This window comes from Micromys minutus (assembly GCF_963924665.1).
Source record: "Micromys minutus genome assembly, chromosome: 18".
NCBI lineage: Eukaryota > Metazoa > Chordata > Mammalia > Rodentia > Muridae > Micromys > Micromys minutus.
The window spans coordinates 26,786,617-26,802,260 of record NC_137953.1 but is presented as its reverse complement, the minus strand read 5'-3'; the positions used below and the strand labels follow the sequence as shown (position 1 = coordinate 26,802,260).

The following is a 15,644-nucleotide window of genomic DNA, read 5'->3' as shown; positions in this document are numbered from 1 at the left end:
TGAGGACAGAGGTTAAACTTGCTGGATTTTTGAGCTAGCAGCTAATCCTTCATTTTCTTTATACCACGGGTGTTGGGAAAGCCACAATTTAGGGCTGCCACCTCAGCCCCACTTCTAGGTGATTATTAGGTATTCCCAGCCTACTCTGTCTAATTAATGGGATCCAAATGCCTCTTGGGCCTCATCATGATAGAGGCCAAGAGGCATCATCAGGACAAATAGACCTCAGAATTAATGGACTCCAGGGGTAAGAGACACCTTGACTTCCAAAAATGATCCCTTATTTTAATGTTAGCTTCTGCCAGCTGTTTGGTACTTGGATCCACAGTCACTAAGAAGCAAAACTAGGTGTGTGTGTGTGTGTGTGTGTGTGTGTGTGTGTGTGTGTGTGTGTTTCTTGGTGTTGGGAGTACTGTGATGAGGACTATTCAGAGAAACATAAGGAAGAAAGGAAGGAAAGGAAAGGAAAGGAAAAGAAAGGAAAGGGAGGGAAAGGAAAGGAAAGGAAAGGGAGGGAAAGGAAAGGAAAGGAAAGGAAAGAAAAGGAAAGGAAAGGAAAGGAAAGGAAAGGAAAGGAAAGGAAAGGAAAGGAAAGGAAAGGAAAGGAAAGGAAAGGAAAGAGGAGAGAGGGAGGAGAAGAGGCAAGGGAAGAGACCAAGCTTGGCTTTTACCACTAAGAATGAATTATAACAAATGTTGCTTAATGCTTGCACTCCTCTAAGAAGCACAGACAAATTATACCTTTACCCTGAAGACAGTGCCTATTAAACGGAGGCTGTCACTCAGCTATGTCCCTAGAGCTGACGTGTGGATGGAAGGCACAGAGGAGGGGAGTATGCAGATGGGGAGCAGCTCTATTCTCTGAACAATCAGCCACAGTCTTTCAGACACTTGAGGTAGCATGTGAAATATAAATAGGATAGCCTGCTCTTCCAGAAGCTGGCAGCCAAGCACAGAGGACAAGCAAGGACAGCGCAAGAAATGACATGATGCTGCTAACCGCTGGAAGAGCCAGCGCACCGTGAGCAAGGCCATCTCTAGCTGTGCAGTAGCCTATTCTTGCTATTTGCTCCTCCTACCTTGCTGAGGGCCAACCCCATGTACAGTGTGTGTGTGTGTGTTTGTGTGTGTGTGTGTGTGTGTGTGCGCGCGTGTGCAAGTGTGATGGGGGTGAAATTTGCCTCTCCAGAAGGCTCCTGGGCAGTGTTTCTGTGGAGGCCATGCTTTGAGAACTGCTGCTCTAGAACCGTGCAGAGCTGTGGGTTTGATCTGCAGTACCCACAGCTTCCCTGTTACCAGTGAGGCTTGGGAGTCATGCCTAGGACTTACTTGGTATGAAAGATTAGGTTTAGCCAGTCTAAAGCTGGGACCAGACTCCGAACTTGACCCTGAACTTAGAAGTCTACTCTAGGTACAGACTGTGTGCCCCGCCAAGAAATGGCCAGGGTCACAGGACTTGTCATAGCAGTCTTATTGCAATAGTTACCCATGTGTGAGCCAGGGCAGACGGCAAAGAGATGGCTTAGGATCAGTCATTATCTTCTCCCGCATTTGCTATTATCCCAGACCTTGATGACTCTCACAGCAATAATTAAGCCACCAAATATAGCTTCTCTGTCCCTACCCTTTAGTCCTGTACACCTACCTGGAACACATCTCCCCTGAACATCTCAAGTGCCCCAGGCCAGGGTCTATGGAATGCTAGTGTTTTGGAGAGCTAGCTCTGGAATCCACACCCTGCCCTGTCTGTGGAGGGCTAGCTCTGGAATTTTGTACCACTTCTGTGCCATCATATCCCAGATCTCTCTGCTTCCTCTCTGTCACCTCAGTCGCCCTTAGGTTTGTGCCGTTCAGTTAAAATTGACATTCAAATGGATGCTATGACCCTTCCTATTAAATTTTACGCTTTCAGTATTGTTTATATTTTACACACTGGTCCACCACCGAAACCAGAAACCAGAAACAATCCATGGAAGAATCATAACTGAAATAAAACAGATGGATGTTCTCATTTATAACTTATTCCTAACAATATAGCAGTGGTTTTCAACCTCGATCCCTCTGAGGTCAAATGGCCCTTTCAAATATCCTGCATATAAGATATCTGCATCAAATTTTATAACAATAGCAACATTGCAGTTATGAAGTAGTAACTAAAATAATTTTATGGTGGGAGGAGGGGTCCATCACAACATGAAGAACTGTATCAAAGGGTCTCAGCATTAAGAAGCTTCAGAACAACTGGTATATACATTCCTTAGGTTTTATAGATGTTTGGTCAGATTAAACTGTGTGTGTGTGTGTGTGTGTGTGTGTGTGTGTGTGTGTGTGTGTGGTATTATTATTTATTTGCAAAGCTTTTTGTAATAAAGCTTTAAAAATAATTGTTTCTCTTGAGTTGATTTGGTTTTGTATAAGAACCTGCGCTGTCCAGTTTGCTATCCTCTCCTGGTAAGCAGACTATAATCGCTTTGTAGCTATGAGCTTCTCATGTGCAGCAGAGTGAAGGCCACACTGATACTGATCAGGCTACACTGCCCACAGGGTGGAGAATCTCCGGAAGATGAGGCACTCTCAGGGAGGAAGGTGCTCTCTGCCAACACTCAAAAGTTAACTTCTTAGGATTAAGATTTCTGCCAACTCCCTAGGTCCCAAACTGCAAAACTATCGAAAAGCCATAGTCAAGGGGTTTAGGGGTGATTTTTGTTGCTGATTCTTCATTTTGGGGTTTCTACTAAATGTAGAGGTTTATTTAAAAATAAAAAATCTACTAAGGGAGCTGCAAAAAACAAACCCAAAACTTGGTTTCCTCATGTCTGCTGGAGAGAAAAACTGATTGAACATATAAAACGTTTATTTCACCCAGACTAACATCTCAGCACTCAGGAGGCTGAGACAGGATGGGTCATCAGTACTGGGCCTGCGAGGCATGGGTTACTCCAAGGAAGAGAGGGAGGGAGAAGGGAGGAAGAGGGAGAGGGAGAGAGGGATGGAGGGAGGGAAGGAGGGAGGGAGGGAAAGAAAACAACAAAAGAAAAGAACATGACCCAGAAACGCTTCCCCAGGGCTGTCCCTAGCAGATCTACTTGGGGTTGGCAGAAGCCATGGGTCATAGGAGCTTCTGGGTAAATGAGCAATTTTTCTCTAGACAAAAAAATTGTCCAAACCTCAACTATTTTTCTTAGGAAATTAGCTTTAGGAAGGATAGGCCCCTTATTGAAAGCCAGAAGAGACTTAGCACAGAGAACATTACTAGGTCTTTCCATCCACTCCCCCTGAAAGTCACGCCCTCTATCTACTCCCCCTGAAAGCCACACCCCCAGCCCCATCTTCCTTCCTCCCTTCCTTCCTTCCTTCCTTCCTTCCTTCCTTCTTTCCTTCCTTCATTACGATTCCATTTCAGAGGCGTCCTGTCCTCTCCCACACTCTGTTCTCCTCATCCACTCAGCACTCAGCTACCTATCACCCTCATGTGCCAGGCCCACTCCCCTGTACCTGTGCCACAGGGGTAAGCAGATACCAAGATCCCAGCTCCACATCTAGGGTCTTCTGGTCCGTGTATTTGAGAATAGAGGGGGAAAGACCACCAAGGGGCGGACAGAAGAGGGAGTGCTCCATCTGTGTTCTTTGTTCTTTTAATATTTTATGCATTATATTTATTGTTTTCTTTTATGTTATTATAATTTCTAACTCTAGAACTCTATTTAAAATATTATTTATAATGGTGCAAAACATGAGCTTATAAGTGAGGAATTTTTAAGACATGTTTTAAAGATATCATTGTTCATTTTCAGGGTCTCTATTAAAACAGTTTAAATCAAAAAGTTGTATAACCACTACCACAGCCTAAACCCAAAACATTTTTATTATCCACAAAGACACCTTCCTACCCACTCCCCAAACCCTATCCCAACCCCAGAGAAGCATTTCTCTGCTTTCTGCCTCTGTAACTTCTATGACTCACTCAAGTGGCTTTTGTACCCGATGTCTTTCACTTAGCATTTATCAAGCTCTCAAGATCCTATAAGTAACACACAGCAGTATTTAATTATTTTTTATTGGCAAATAATAGTTTGTTACTATCTCTTCTTTCTCCCCCCATCATTTTAGAATTCTATTAAATATAACTTCTTACAGTACACCAGGAACAGGAAAGCATTAGCCCCCACTTCCATTGACAGCTGTTTTAAAGAATCACCATTCTGTACCTGACCAGATCCATCCCCAGTAAGGCTTCCGTCTCAGCAGCCGGTTCTCTGGCATTGATGGCTTCATTGGCTATGCAGACTCCATGTTCATTGGCTCCCATTTCAGCCCCCCAGAGCCAGGCAGGTCTGCTTATCACTATGGCGTGGGTCCTGGGAACTTGGTCAATTGAGATGTAAGTGCACTGCAAAAGAAAACGAGCAAGAAGGTGCTGTCATCTGTCAGAAACCTCTTAGTTTCCACCTTGGTACCTACGTTGAACCATCGTATTAGTTACAGAGCAGAGAGCAAAAGACCTGAAATACAGCCTCCAGATACCCCGGGGCAGCCCAGGGCTCCTGTGGTGGGCACCACTGTGCTTTATTTAGGGAGATTTGCTCTCTCCCACAGCATCACCCTCAGCCAGGTGTCGAGCTGACCACTGTACCTCCCTTCTCTGCTCACAGACCCATGTGGCCCCTAGAAAAACCTCCTCCTCACATTCAAAACCCCAGCTATCTCAGTGGTTTTCAAGCTTTCTAGATAGAAATCACGGATCTCTAGCTTCAAATGAAACTTTACCCAGAAACCTGGCCCAGAAAGCAGGTAAGCAGATGCTTTGTCTAAAGCAAACTGAAACAGGACTTCTGGGCCCCTTAAGACAATCCCTCCCTGGGATTTGTGGAACATTTGACAACCTATGCTCTCCGAAGTGTAGTTAAGGGGAGCTTGGAACCGTGCTACCATTGTGTTTCCCTGTGACAAGGATTCCTCTCACACACTCGATCTCCTGCCTACTAGTGAAGCCACCAACAGAAAAACTTTCTGGAGAGGTGTCCTTCACCATTGACAGAGCCACAGTTCCCACTACTCCAAGAACCTGACCCTAATCAACAACTTGTAAGGTATCCTTCTGCCATGGGCTCGATGGGTAAGTGGCACTTGGGAGGTGGAGGGAGAGGATCTGAAGTTCAAAGCCAGCCTTGGCTACATTGTAAGTTCAAGGCCAGCTTGGGCTATGCGAGACTCTGCTTCAGTAAGTAAATTAATAAGCAAAACAGCAACAAAAATAAAGCATCTTTTCTTCAAAGAGTTGCACAAAAAGGAGAACACAATAGAGTTGGTCCAACAGAAGTGAGAAGGGGCATGAGACCATGGTGGGGGTCACTGGATGTGAAAAAACATTCCTTCCCTCTTCCCGCATCATGCCACACTCCATCCTATACCTCCACTCAGGGTACTGGGCTGTGGCACTCAGTTATCCATAGAGCCTCATGATTGCCTTCTGTAAGCCCATAATGTGCCCTTTGTATGGTGTCTGTGGTGTGGAAGCACTAAGATAGCTTTGGGCTCCATCTACATTTCAAATTGGGAGGCTGAAAGCACTGGATCCAAGGCAGCCTGAGACAGCCTGAGACACCCTGAGATAGCTTGAGACAGCCTGAGACAGTCTTAGACAGCCTGAGACAGCCTGAGACAGCCTAAGACAGCCTGAAACAGCCTGAGACAGCCTGAGACAGCCTGAGACAGCCTGAGACAGTCTTAGACAGCCTGAGACAGTTTTAGACAGCCTGAGACAGCCTGAGACAGCCTGCGACAGTCTTAGACAGCCTGAGACAGTCTGAGACAGCCTGAGACAGTCTTAGACAGCCTGAGACAGTTTTAGACAGCCTGAGACAGCCTGAGACAGCCTGAGACAGTCTTAGACAGCCTGAGACCGTCTGAGACAGCCTGAGACAGCCTGAGACAGCCTGAGACAGCCTGAGACAGTCTTAGACAGCCTGAGACAGTCTTAGACAGCCTGAGACAGTCTGAGACAGCCTGAGACAGCCTGAGACAGCCTGAGATAGCTGCAGCCCATATAGTCATTCTGCACTGACTCCCTGTGGTCCCTAGATCTGTCTGGTCTAGAAACACAGGCGGTACCCGCACTCCATTGCTGCAGCCATGGCTTCAGCCTCTGCACCAGGTGTTTCTCAGCACTGGGATAATTATTATTTCGCCTGATACATCTTTGGAAACTGAAAGTTAATTAATCCCAGAGGTTGCCAAGAAACCCTTAAGGTGTATTCATGTGTGTGTATTCAACTGACAATAAAACACTCTTGAAATGTTTTCCCTGATTGACTTGCTGAAAACCTTTTTTTTTTTTTTTGTAAAGAATTCTTGCAGAACAAAAAGCTGACCCAGCAGGGCTCACAACTATATCTCTCCATGCCTCTCTAAATGGAACTGAAATCTCCATCTTCAAAATGTATTTACTACAGTGCACAAAACAAGCAGTTCTGTATCACCATGGCTTCATGCGGAATGTCCCCTGGTACCCATGTGTTTAAAGCTTGATCCCCAGAGTGGTTTTACTGGGAGATGGTGGATCTGTCACCAGACACTTAGGGTAGTGTCCCCAGTGCCAGGCCCCCCAGCAGACTAGGCTGCCTATGCAATGTGCCAATTAGAAAGAGCAGCCACGGTGAAAGAGAATGACAGGGAGCTAGTAGGCATCAGGAAGAGTGCAGTGACCTAACTTTGTCTTCAGGTTACCAGTGATGAGCTCTAGGGAAGGAAGAGGGAGATGGTCCGGGTACATGAGCATAGGGTACACACAAAGTCGAGGTACAGTCTGCTGGTCACTGTCTGAGCTGATTCTGGATGGTGCTCTAGGAAAGCCTTGTTGCTTATGGGACAAGTTGGTTCTCAGGAAATGATCACTTCTGTCCAAGGCTTCAGCACTGCCTTCTTCTGGGAGGTGGCCATCCAGTGAAGTGCTGCTGTTCCTGGAATTCAAAGTGACTGCAGGTTTAAGACAATAAATGGCCTCTGTGCACTCATCCTTGTCAGGAATTAAGATAGGCTAAGCAGCACTAGGCAAAATAGAAAGGCAGAGAAACTTAGATAGAGAGGAGAATGGGAAAAGCCCCTCACTCTGGGATTGATTTGCCTTGTGAGAGCCCAGAAACTTCAACATAACTGGTAAGGCCAAAATTACCTGTGTACATTCCAAGATGCATCTCAAACAAGAATTTGCAAGATGACAAATGAGAGGGTAGAAGCAGCTCTGCGGTTAAGAGCACCCGCCTCTCTTCCAAAGGCCCCGGACTCAATTCCCAGCACCCACATCGTGGCTCACCACCAGCCCACACCTGTTTGTAACTCCAGTTCCAGAGCATCTAATGTCTCCCTGTGTTCTCTGTGGCCACTAGGCACTACCTACCCATTTCCTGGACAAATCCCTGCCCAAATGCCTACTAAACTTCCTAACTCTGCCTTACTCTGGCTCATCCTGAAACTCCTTTGTATGGCAGAGTCCAGTACCAGCAGTACCTGAGCTGGGGCTGTTGGTGGCACCCCCACCGACAGACACACCTGGAGTGACTGACAGGCCAGGCCAATGTGCATTGGAATCTGACACCAAGTGGAAAGACAGAGAGACCAAGACAAAGGTCTCTCTCCTCCTAGGCAGGCATCTGACACAAAGTAAAAAGGCAGATATGAAAACAAGGCAAAGGTCTCTCTTCTGCTTTTGGTGCTTGTGGGTCCAGAAGAGGAGTTGACATTTTGTAGCAAGAGCTTCCAAACTTGTCATGGAGTCCCTAAGCAGTGCAACCTTGTAAGAGCTTTGGATCCTCAGAGGTGTTCTCAGGGTGACTATAGACTCTGGCCTCTTTCTACCTTGATCCCTGGGTCTTGATGTAGGTGTTTCTCAACCATACACTTTCGCCTTGATGGGATGCCTTCCCACAGACCCAACAGTCACAACTGGAAGGCCAAACTGGGAGCAAGAATAGATCTCTTCCCTGGAAAGCTTACCTACCTGGAGCAGCTTTTTGCTGATTAAAGCCTGACTAACTCAGGCACTGGCCCAGACTCCTCACAACTCCTTCCCCAAACACACACACAGTGACAAATTTTATCTTGAAAAGAATGAGTGCGTCTGGAGGGAGCCATGACATCTTAATTACACAGAGTCATTGCTTTTTTTTTTTTTTGAGACAGACGAAAAGTCAAAATATAAAATGATTTTATTAGTTTGTCCTCGGTTGATTTTTACACACTTGTTTCCAACTATTTACAGAGCACCCAGGACTCTCAGAGACAGAGCCAGCAGCAGTGGGGCATGGGCCAGAGACCCAGGGAGTTCTTTCCAGTGACCTCTATGCAGGGGATTTCTTGATTTGAGGACGGAAAAGAATTTCAGGACAAATCAGGTTACAGCAGAGCTGGAGTTAATGGAGAGATCTTAGCAGAGACTTAAGAGGTTAGTATAGAAGTGCTCGTGGAGAACTGAAGACATACTCAAGTGTGGGGTTTAGATTCTCCAGGGAGACTCCTACATCAGGAGCCAGATGGAGCACTGTGTTGCTGTCAAGGTGCATCTCAAAAGGCTGCTAAGAAGCATTTGTTTCCTTCCTATTTCCTCTAAGTGGGATTATAGGGTGTCTCGGGTGTGTAGCAGAGGATGTCAGCCTGAAAGGTAAAACCCGATCTCATGAGCCGCTCAAGGAGGCTAAGAGACACCGGCACTGCGCGTCCCTGGAAACCGCAGATTGCAGTGGGCCGCAGAGGAACAGCTTTGCTCAAGCCAGAGGTGTTCATCTTGCTCTTTGCCTTAGTTTTTCATCCCTGTGACAGAGTATCCTGACCAACAAAAGCAACTTTGTATCCTGACAAAAAAGCAACTTTGGAGACAAATAAACAAAGGGTTTATCTGGACTCACAGTTATAAGGTCCAGTCCGTCCCAGCAGGAAAGTCCTGGTTCAGACGCCAGAGGCCACTGCTTACACTGCGTCCACAGTTGGAAATCAGAGAACCGCAGACCTGGGGCATTCTGCCCACTCATCTAATCCAGATAACCTGTCACAGGCATAGTCAGAGGCTAACCCAATGCAGATAATCCATGGTCAGAGGCTAAATGAACTTAGATACTCTCTCGCAAGCGGCTAACCCAACCTAGGTATTCTCTCACAGGCATGGTCAGAGGCTAACCCAACCTAGGTACTCTCTAGATATTTCCTCACAGGCATGGGCAGATGGTTGTCTCCTGGGTGATTCTAGATCCTTTCAAGTTTGAGAATTGATATTAACTATTGTGGTCCTCAAACATGACCCATTGCTATCTTATCTGTATATTTGAAATGTATCCATATGTGGAGTATTGTCGCCATGTAGACTGCCTTTACAGCGAATTACATCAATTACACTGGAATTTCTGACTTTCGGTTGGCAAGAGGCTTCAACTAGAATCCCTCCCCATATTGCCTTTAGTTTTTCATTTCTGTCCTGCCTCAAGAGCATTTACATCATATGGATGACTATTGGATGACATCATGGAGGCCAGTCCCTGCTCTGTGACTGGGAAGAAGGAACATGCAAAGAGGGTGAACACCATCAGGATGACTTCAGGACATGTCACAGTGGCCTTTCATACACACAGGTACCTTGTGACCAGCTTTACCATGGTCCCTATTCTGTTCCGTATAAGTGATGTTTTAATTATATGTGCAATTTACACAGATGTTGCCTCCCTCAGCGAGGATGTCAGTTCCATTAGTAAAGATGTCTCTGTTGCCTAGCATATTAACACATCCTAAGGTTGGACTTAGTAATCATCAAAGAGCTTTTTCTAAGGATTTATTTTTATTTAATGTGCATGACTCTTTTGTCCACAGGCATGTATGTGCCAGCAGAAGGTGTCCGATCCCCTGCCACTGGAGTTATAGATGGTTGTAAGCCATCATGTGGGTGCTGGGAACTGAACCCAGGTCCTCTATTAGAGCAGCAAGTGCGTAACTCTGAGTTATCTCTCCAGACCTGTCAATGAATTTTTTTCAGAGAGAGAGAGAGAGAGAGAGAGAGAGAGAGAGAAGAAAGGTCTCAGAGAGTATAAGAGAGAATGCATCTAGCTGACCTGGCCAAGTGTGGGACATTTGAAGTCATCTTAAAGTGGTCTGAGCAGCAGAGATTTCATGTAGAACTGAGAACAGAAAACCCTATGTTCCTCATATGTCCAAGGTTCAAGAAGACCCCCTCAGCGGAGTGACAGAAGCTTCTGTGTCACACCACAGCCCAGAACTGCAAGGGCTCAGAAAGGGCTGAATGGTAAGTGTGTCCCACACTGAATCAGAAGGACCAGATGGTGTTTGTGGGAATTAAAAATCCATGCAGCCAACCCGACACTGTGCAGGCCAAATTAACATGGTGAGGAAGGAACGGGATCCCCAAGTGGCCAGATGGGTTGAATCAACTCCTTCCGAGTGCCCCAAATCCACCCCATAGGGGAGCCTCCAGGAGCCTGTAACCCGTGTCTCCAGAGTCCTCTTTGTCACAGGCCACAGGAGCCCTGACCTGACAAGGACCCTCTGCCTCACTGTCAGTTAGACACAGCTAATCACAAGCACTTCTGAGGATGGAGCAGAGCTGGGAAGGAGTGAACATCACAAACTCACACAGCTTGTTTCTTCACTGTGCCAGTGGGAAAGTGAATCTCACAAAACAAGGGCCACTCACAACAGATGGGATTAGCTAGACTCTCCGCAGCCAGCCATCTAGAACTTAGGCTCTGAAGAAGTTGTGTTTTATAAATAAAATCCATGGACCTTGGCAACTATGCTAGAATCAGTAAGGGGAAGAAGAGGCAGAAGTGAGCTACAGAGGCTCCTCCCAACCCCCAGCAAGGAAAACAGATCGAGACAAGAGAGTGCCCCAAGACAAAATTCCTAATTAAATCTACAGTAAAACAAGCAGCGAGGAGAGCAAAAAGGTCAGAGGGTAGGGAGAGGTCTCAGAACATTGTTTGCCTCTCAAGTGTGAGGATGTGAGTCTATCCTCAGCACCAGGGAAAGTCTCTGCAACAGAGCACACGTGTAACACCAATACTGGTGAGGGAGAAACAAGGGGACGCCTGCTAGTCTTGTCCAACTGGTAGGCTCCAGGTTCAGTGAGAAACCCTGTCTCCAACACTTAAGTGGAAGCACCTGACACCAACCCCAAGTGTCCACATGTGCACATGCACACACATACACATGTACACACATACACATACAAACACATGTGCACATGCACACACATACGAATGTGCACATGTACACAAATATACATACATACACATGTGCACATGCACACACATATGCATGTGCACATGTACACACATACACACACATACACATGTGCACATTCACACACATACACGTGTGCACATACACACACATACACATATGCACATGCACACACATACACATGTGCACATGCACACGCATACACATGTGCACATGCACACATATACATACACATGTGCACATGCACACACATACACATGTGCACATGTACACACATACACATACATACACATGTGTACATGCACACACATACACATGTGCACATGCATACACACATACACATGTGCACACACACTCGCACACACACACACACACACACACACACACTGCATACACATGAATACACGCACACACAAAAGAAAAGTTTACACCACTTAGAAGAATCTAAGGAAAGGAATGAACAGCTTGTTCCACAGCCCTACCTCCCCTGCCTTCCATTAAACAGTCTGCCAGTAAGTGTGACTTCTGGTGCCAAAGCCACAAGAATAGGACACTTTCCGTTGCCTGTCAACACTTGCCTTTCCTGAGGTCTCATTCTTTTACGTGGTTTCAGGGGGACACCTGAAGGGGGGGCAGAGAAAATAGGCCTTCAGTAAACCCCATACAATGACAGACACCACCCCTGTGTAGAGCAAGCCCTCCACTGTCCTATGGGTCTGGATGAAAACTGAAAGCCAAGCCCAGCTTCATGGGTGCCTACGCCACCCACGCTCCAGAGCACGCTATTTCTGGACATCACCCAGAGAAAGGCCAACGCAGACTCACACAATAGGCATTTCAGCTTGTGAAATGCAACCATTGTATCTACCCTACTGTACTCAGATAGGGACGATAGCCCTGACACCACCAGGGAGGACCTTTGTGAAAGAGCTGATGAGTCAGCCCGACTCTAGGGGCAGGAGAGAAAAGGATGGAGACAGGCTGGCCTGCTTGTGAAAGGACACGAAGAGGCTTGCCTCTGGAAAGCAGCATTATCCTGATCCCGAGGCTTAGGGCAGGGGCTGGTTTTAGCCCAGAGTCACATCTGCTATTTGACTTATCAAGGGTTCTAAAGAAGGTACTAAGGGCACAGAGGAACACTCTTGGTCGCATTTCAGAACTGTCTGGCATTTCCCTGAAACTGTGACAGATCTCTGGGATTGTCGGTGTGGAAGCCTGGCCTCAGGACTGGGTTTGGGAAGGGAAGCATGCCAGCAAGAAGCCCTCAACTAGGACGTGCTGTCAAAGCCATGACAACTCAGAGCTGGCCTTGGTCTTACAGCTGCAGAGAAGGAAACACAAAGACATGAAAGTCAGTGGCCATGAAACTCTGTCCAGTTAGTCTAATGCTGCAATGAACCGTGTTCACCTGTTGTAAAAAATTACCTACAAAATTAAAATTCATACTTCTACACACACACACACACACACACACACACACACACACACACACACACACCTGCTAAAGAGAATTCCTGGAATGAAGCTATGTCTGCAGAGATTAACTGACTATGAGAACTTCAGCACTGTGGAGAGGTTGGAATGTTGCAGATCCAGAGACTAATTACCTGATCTTGGGCTAGTTCTTGCCTTCCAGAACAGCCATCTCTTGCCCACCTCTGAGTTGGAACTAACATCTTGTAAATAACCCATAGCTACCTTTTAGACTCTATTAGCTTAGCAGGCCCCTAGCTTCCACCAATCCAAAAGTTAAGAATGTCATCACATAGCATCCTGAGACTACAGAAAAGCTTCTCCATCTTGCTGCAAGCACCTCTCTGATGCACCCACCAATGTATTTTAAACTTGCCTTGATTCATGACTTTCTTTTTTATGTGAAACTATAAAACTTCATGAAACTATAAAACATTGGAACATGGAATTTGGGGCTTCCCGGGTCATGTCATTCAGATTTTTGGCTCCAGGATAAACTGTCTCTTGTTCCCTTTAAGATGAGAGCTGTGTTTTTTGCATCCACACACCTAACAGAAATTACGATCTCCATCTAAACAAATTTCCTAACAATACACGAGTTACCATCCATTTTTTAAAAATGTCTGCTCTTCTCATAAATATTTTCTCTGGGGAAGGAAGAGAAACAATTTACCAAAAGCTCATCCCAAATCATGGAGGTTAAATAGCCTCACTGAGGCTACTGTGCCTTGCAAGTACTCCACGTTTAAAAAATGCACATAAATGAAAATGGGTCTTCAAAAAATAAACCAGGGAAACCAGAAACAGCAAAGTTCCGGAGACTGAGATTCATTATCAAGCAGCACTAGATCCTTTCAGGATGTATTAGGTGTTGAATCTAACTTTGCTATTAACATTCATTGTTAATATAAATAAATATAGGTATGAACCACATATAAGTATGGACTTTACTAAAAACTCATTTTTTAATGAAACAGTATTCTAATGTTGGTACAATGCTTTCCTAAATAGAAAGTCTGCCCATATAAGAATAAATGTGTGTCTGCAGACATTATGCATACACAGAGATGTTCAGTGTAAATTTAGAACTGAGAATTTTGTGCTGTGGAACCCATTTCTTCTTCATAGCATCCTAAGCCCAGGGACAGGTAAATGGGGAAGACTGCAGGGGAGAGGAAGGATGGCTGGGGAGACAGAAGGACAGGTGGACAAACAAGGCCAGGCATCATGGAGGAGGCATTAGCAAACAAGGCAAGAGGCCATTTTAACACCCTCGTGGGTGTTTCTAAGCAAACTTCAGGATCCCGTGTGCTTAGAAACTTCAGGATTCATGTCCTTAACTAGCATGAGATGGGCGAGATGTTGATTTTATTAAATGGTGATATAAAAGATAAATTTTAGGTTCATTTTTATTTTACGCACACGGGTGTTTTGCCATCGTGTGCTTGTGTATCATATGTGACCCTGGTGCCGTAGAAGTCAGAAGAGGGTTAGGGTTAGCCCAGCTGTAGTGGTGGACTCATGTAACCCCATAATCCCAGCACCCAGGAGGCCCTGCATTCAAGGTTTCTTATGGAGAGAAAAGAGTAAGAAGGCAAGATAGACTTGGATGGATCTCTCTTATTTTCCAGATTTGCCTGTGGAATTATGTTAAGTGTCTTCCTTAACCATAAGACAATTGTGAATACGGAATTCTCCAGGTGCCCTTGTTGTTAAGGCTCTGAGCACATCTGCATGAAAAGACAGAAGAAGTCAAAATGGCAGGACCAGCTGAAAGGTAAGCAGGCTTCCAGGGAAGAAGTCTGTGGTTAGAGATGAAGCCGGAAGAAGACACTGGAAGGAACAAAGGGACCACATCTTACCACTTACCTCAACTTTGCTCTCGGCTTCATGCTCAATGGCTGGGAAATACACAACCTCCTGTACTTCATCTCGGGGCCGAGCTGAATTTTTCCCAAATACCACCAAACCATCCTTGGCTCGAGGTGGCAAAGCCACAAAAGAGTAACTTGGAGGAGCGCCAGACATCCTGTAACAAGAACAGCAGCGAGGGACACGGCAGCAGGTTAGACAGGACGCACGTCAGCTATTGGTGCTTGACTCACACAGCAGCCGCCGATGCGGGCTAACTAGTGAACCGCGTGTGGTTAACTCAGAACAGTACCCGCTAGCATCAGTCTGGAGATGCTGATGTAGAACTGGACAGTTGTGGAGACCGCACAGGCTCAGTCCTTCCTGGGTTAAGGAAACCCAAATTAGCAGCTGGCCATAGTGGCAGTCAAAGGGGGGCAGTGACATAGGAGAGAGGAAAAGAGGTTGCTGTTGCTGATATCACAATACACCGCACACACACACACACACACACACACACACACACCACAATGACATGAATAAATGGCATCCTTTGGTATTCACAGGGGATTGATACCAGGACCCTGCTGAATCCTCAGACCCTCCCATAAAAGTATTTGTTTGTATCCTATACACATTTCTTGTATATAGAAATCATCTCTAGATTGTTTCGAATGACTAACCCCATGTAAATCCTGCATAAATAATGCATATATTATATTGTTTGGGGAATAACAAGATAAAATAGCCCATGTGTGTTTGGTTTAAATGTAATTCCCACGTGTGATTTCTGACACTCAGTTGTCTGAAGCTATACATCTCTAACCAGCAATGATGCTGTGAGCCACTGTCCCTTGGACCATAGATGGATGGGGGCCACCACTTAATCGATTTGGGCATTATATGGAAAATGATTTAGAGGTATAAAGGATGGGCCAATCTTTTAAAATAATTTTCACTCAGTCACAGTGGCATAATATGCCAGTACTTTGGATGTTCCTCAACCTCTCTGTTGGTTTCTGGGCTGGCTTGCTCTCTTCTCCCTGAGCAGGGGTAGGATTCACATATACCCAGGGATTCTG

At 45.8% G+C, this 15,644-nt stretch overlaps 1 protein-coding gene across 1 annotated transcript in view; it reads right to left on the bottom strand.

Moving 5' to 3' along the window:
- Positions 1 to 14,739, bottom strand: part of SCRN1 (secernin 1) — a gene marked incomplete at both ends in the record, with an annotated part of 36,219 nt that extends 21,480 nt beyond the window's left edge. The window contains 2 exons of the mRNA XM_080932458.1: positions 4,209 to 4,390; positions 14,581 to 14,739. Of these exons, the coding sequence (XP_080788584.1) occupies positions 4,209 to 4,390; positions 14,581 to 14,739 (341 nt within the window). The remainder of the gene's footprint in view (positions 1 to 4,208; positions 4,391 to 14,580) is intronic.
- Between the last annotated feature and the right edge of the window lie 905 nt (positions 14,740 to 15,644).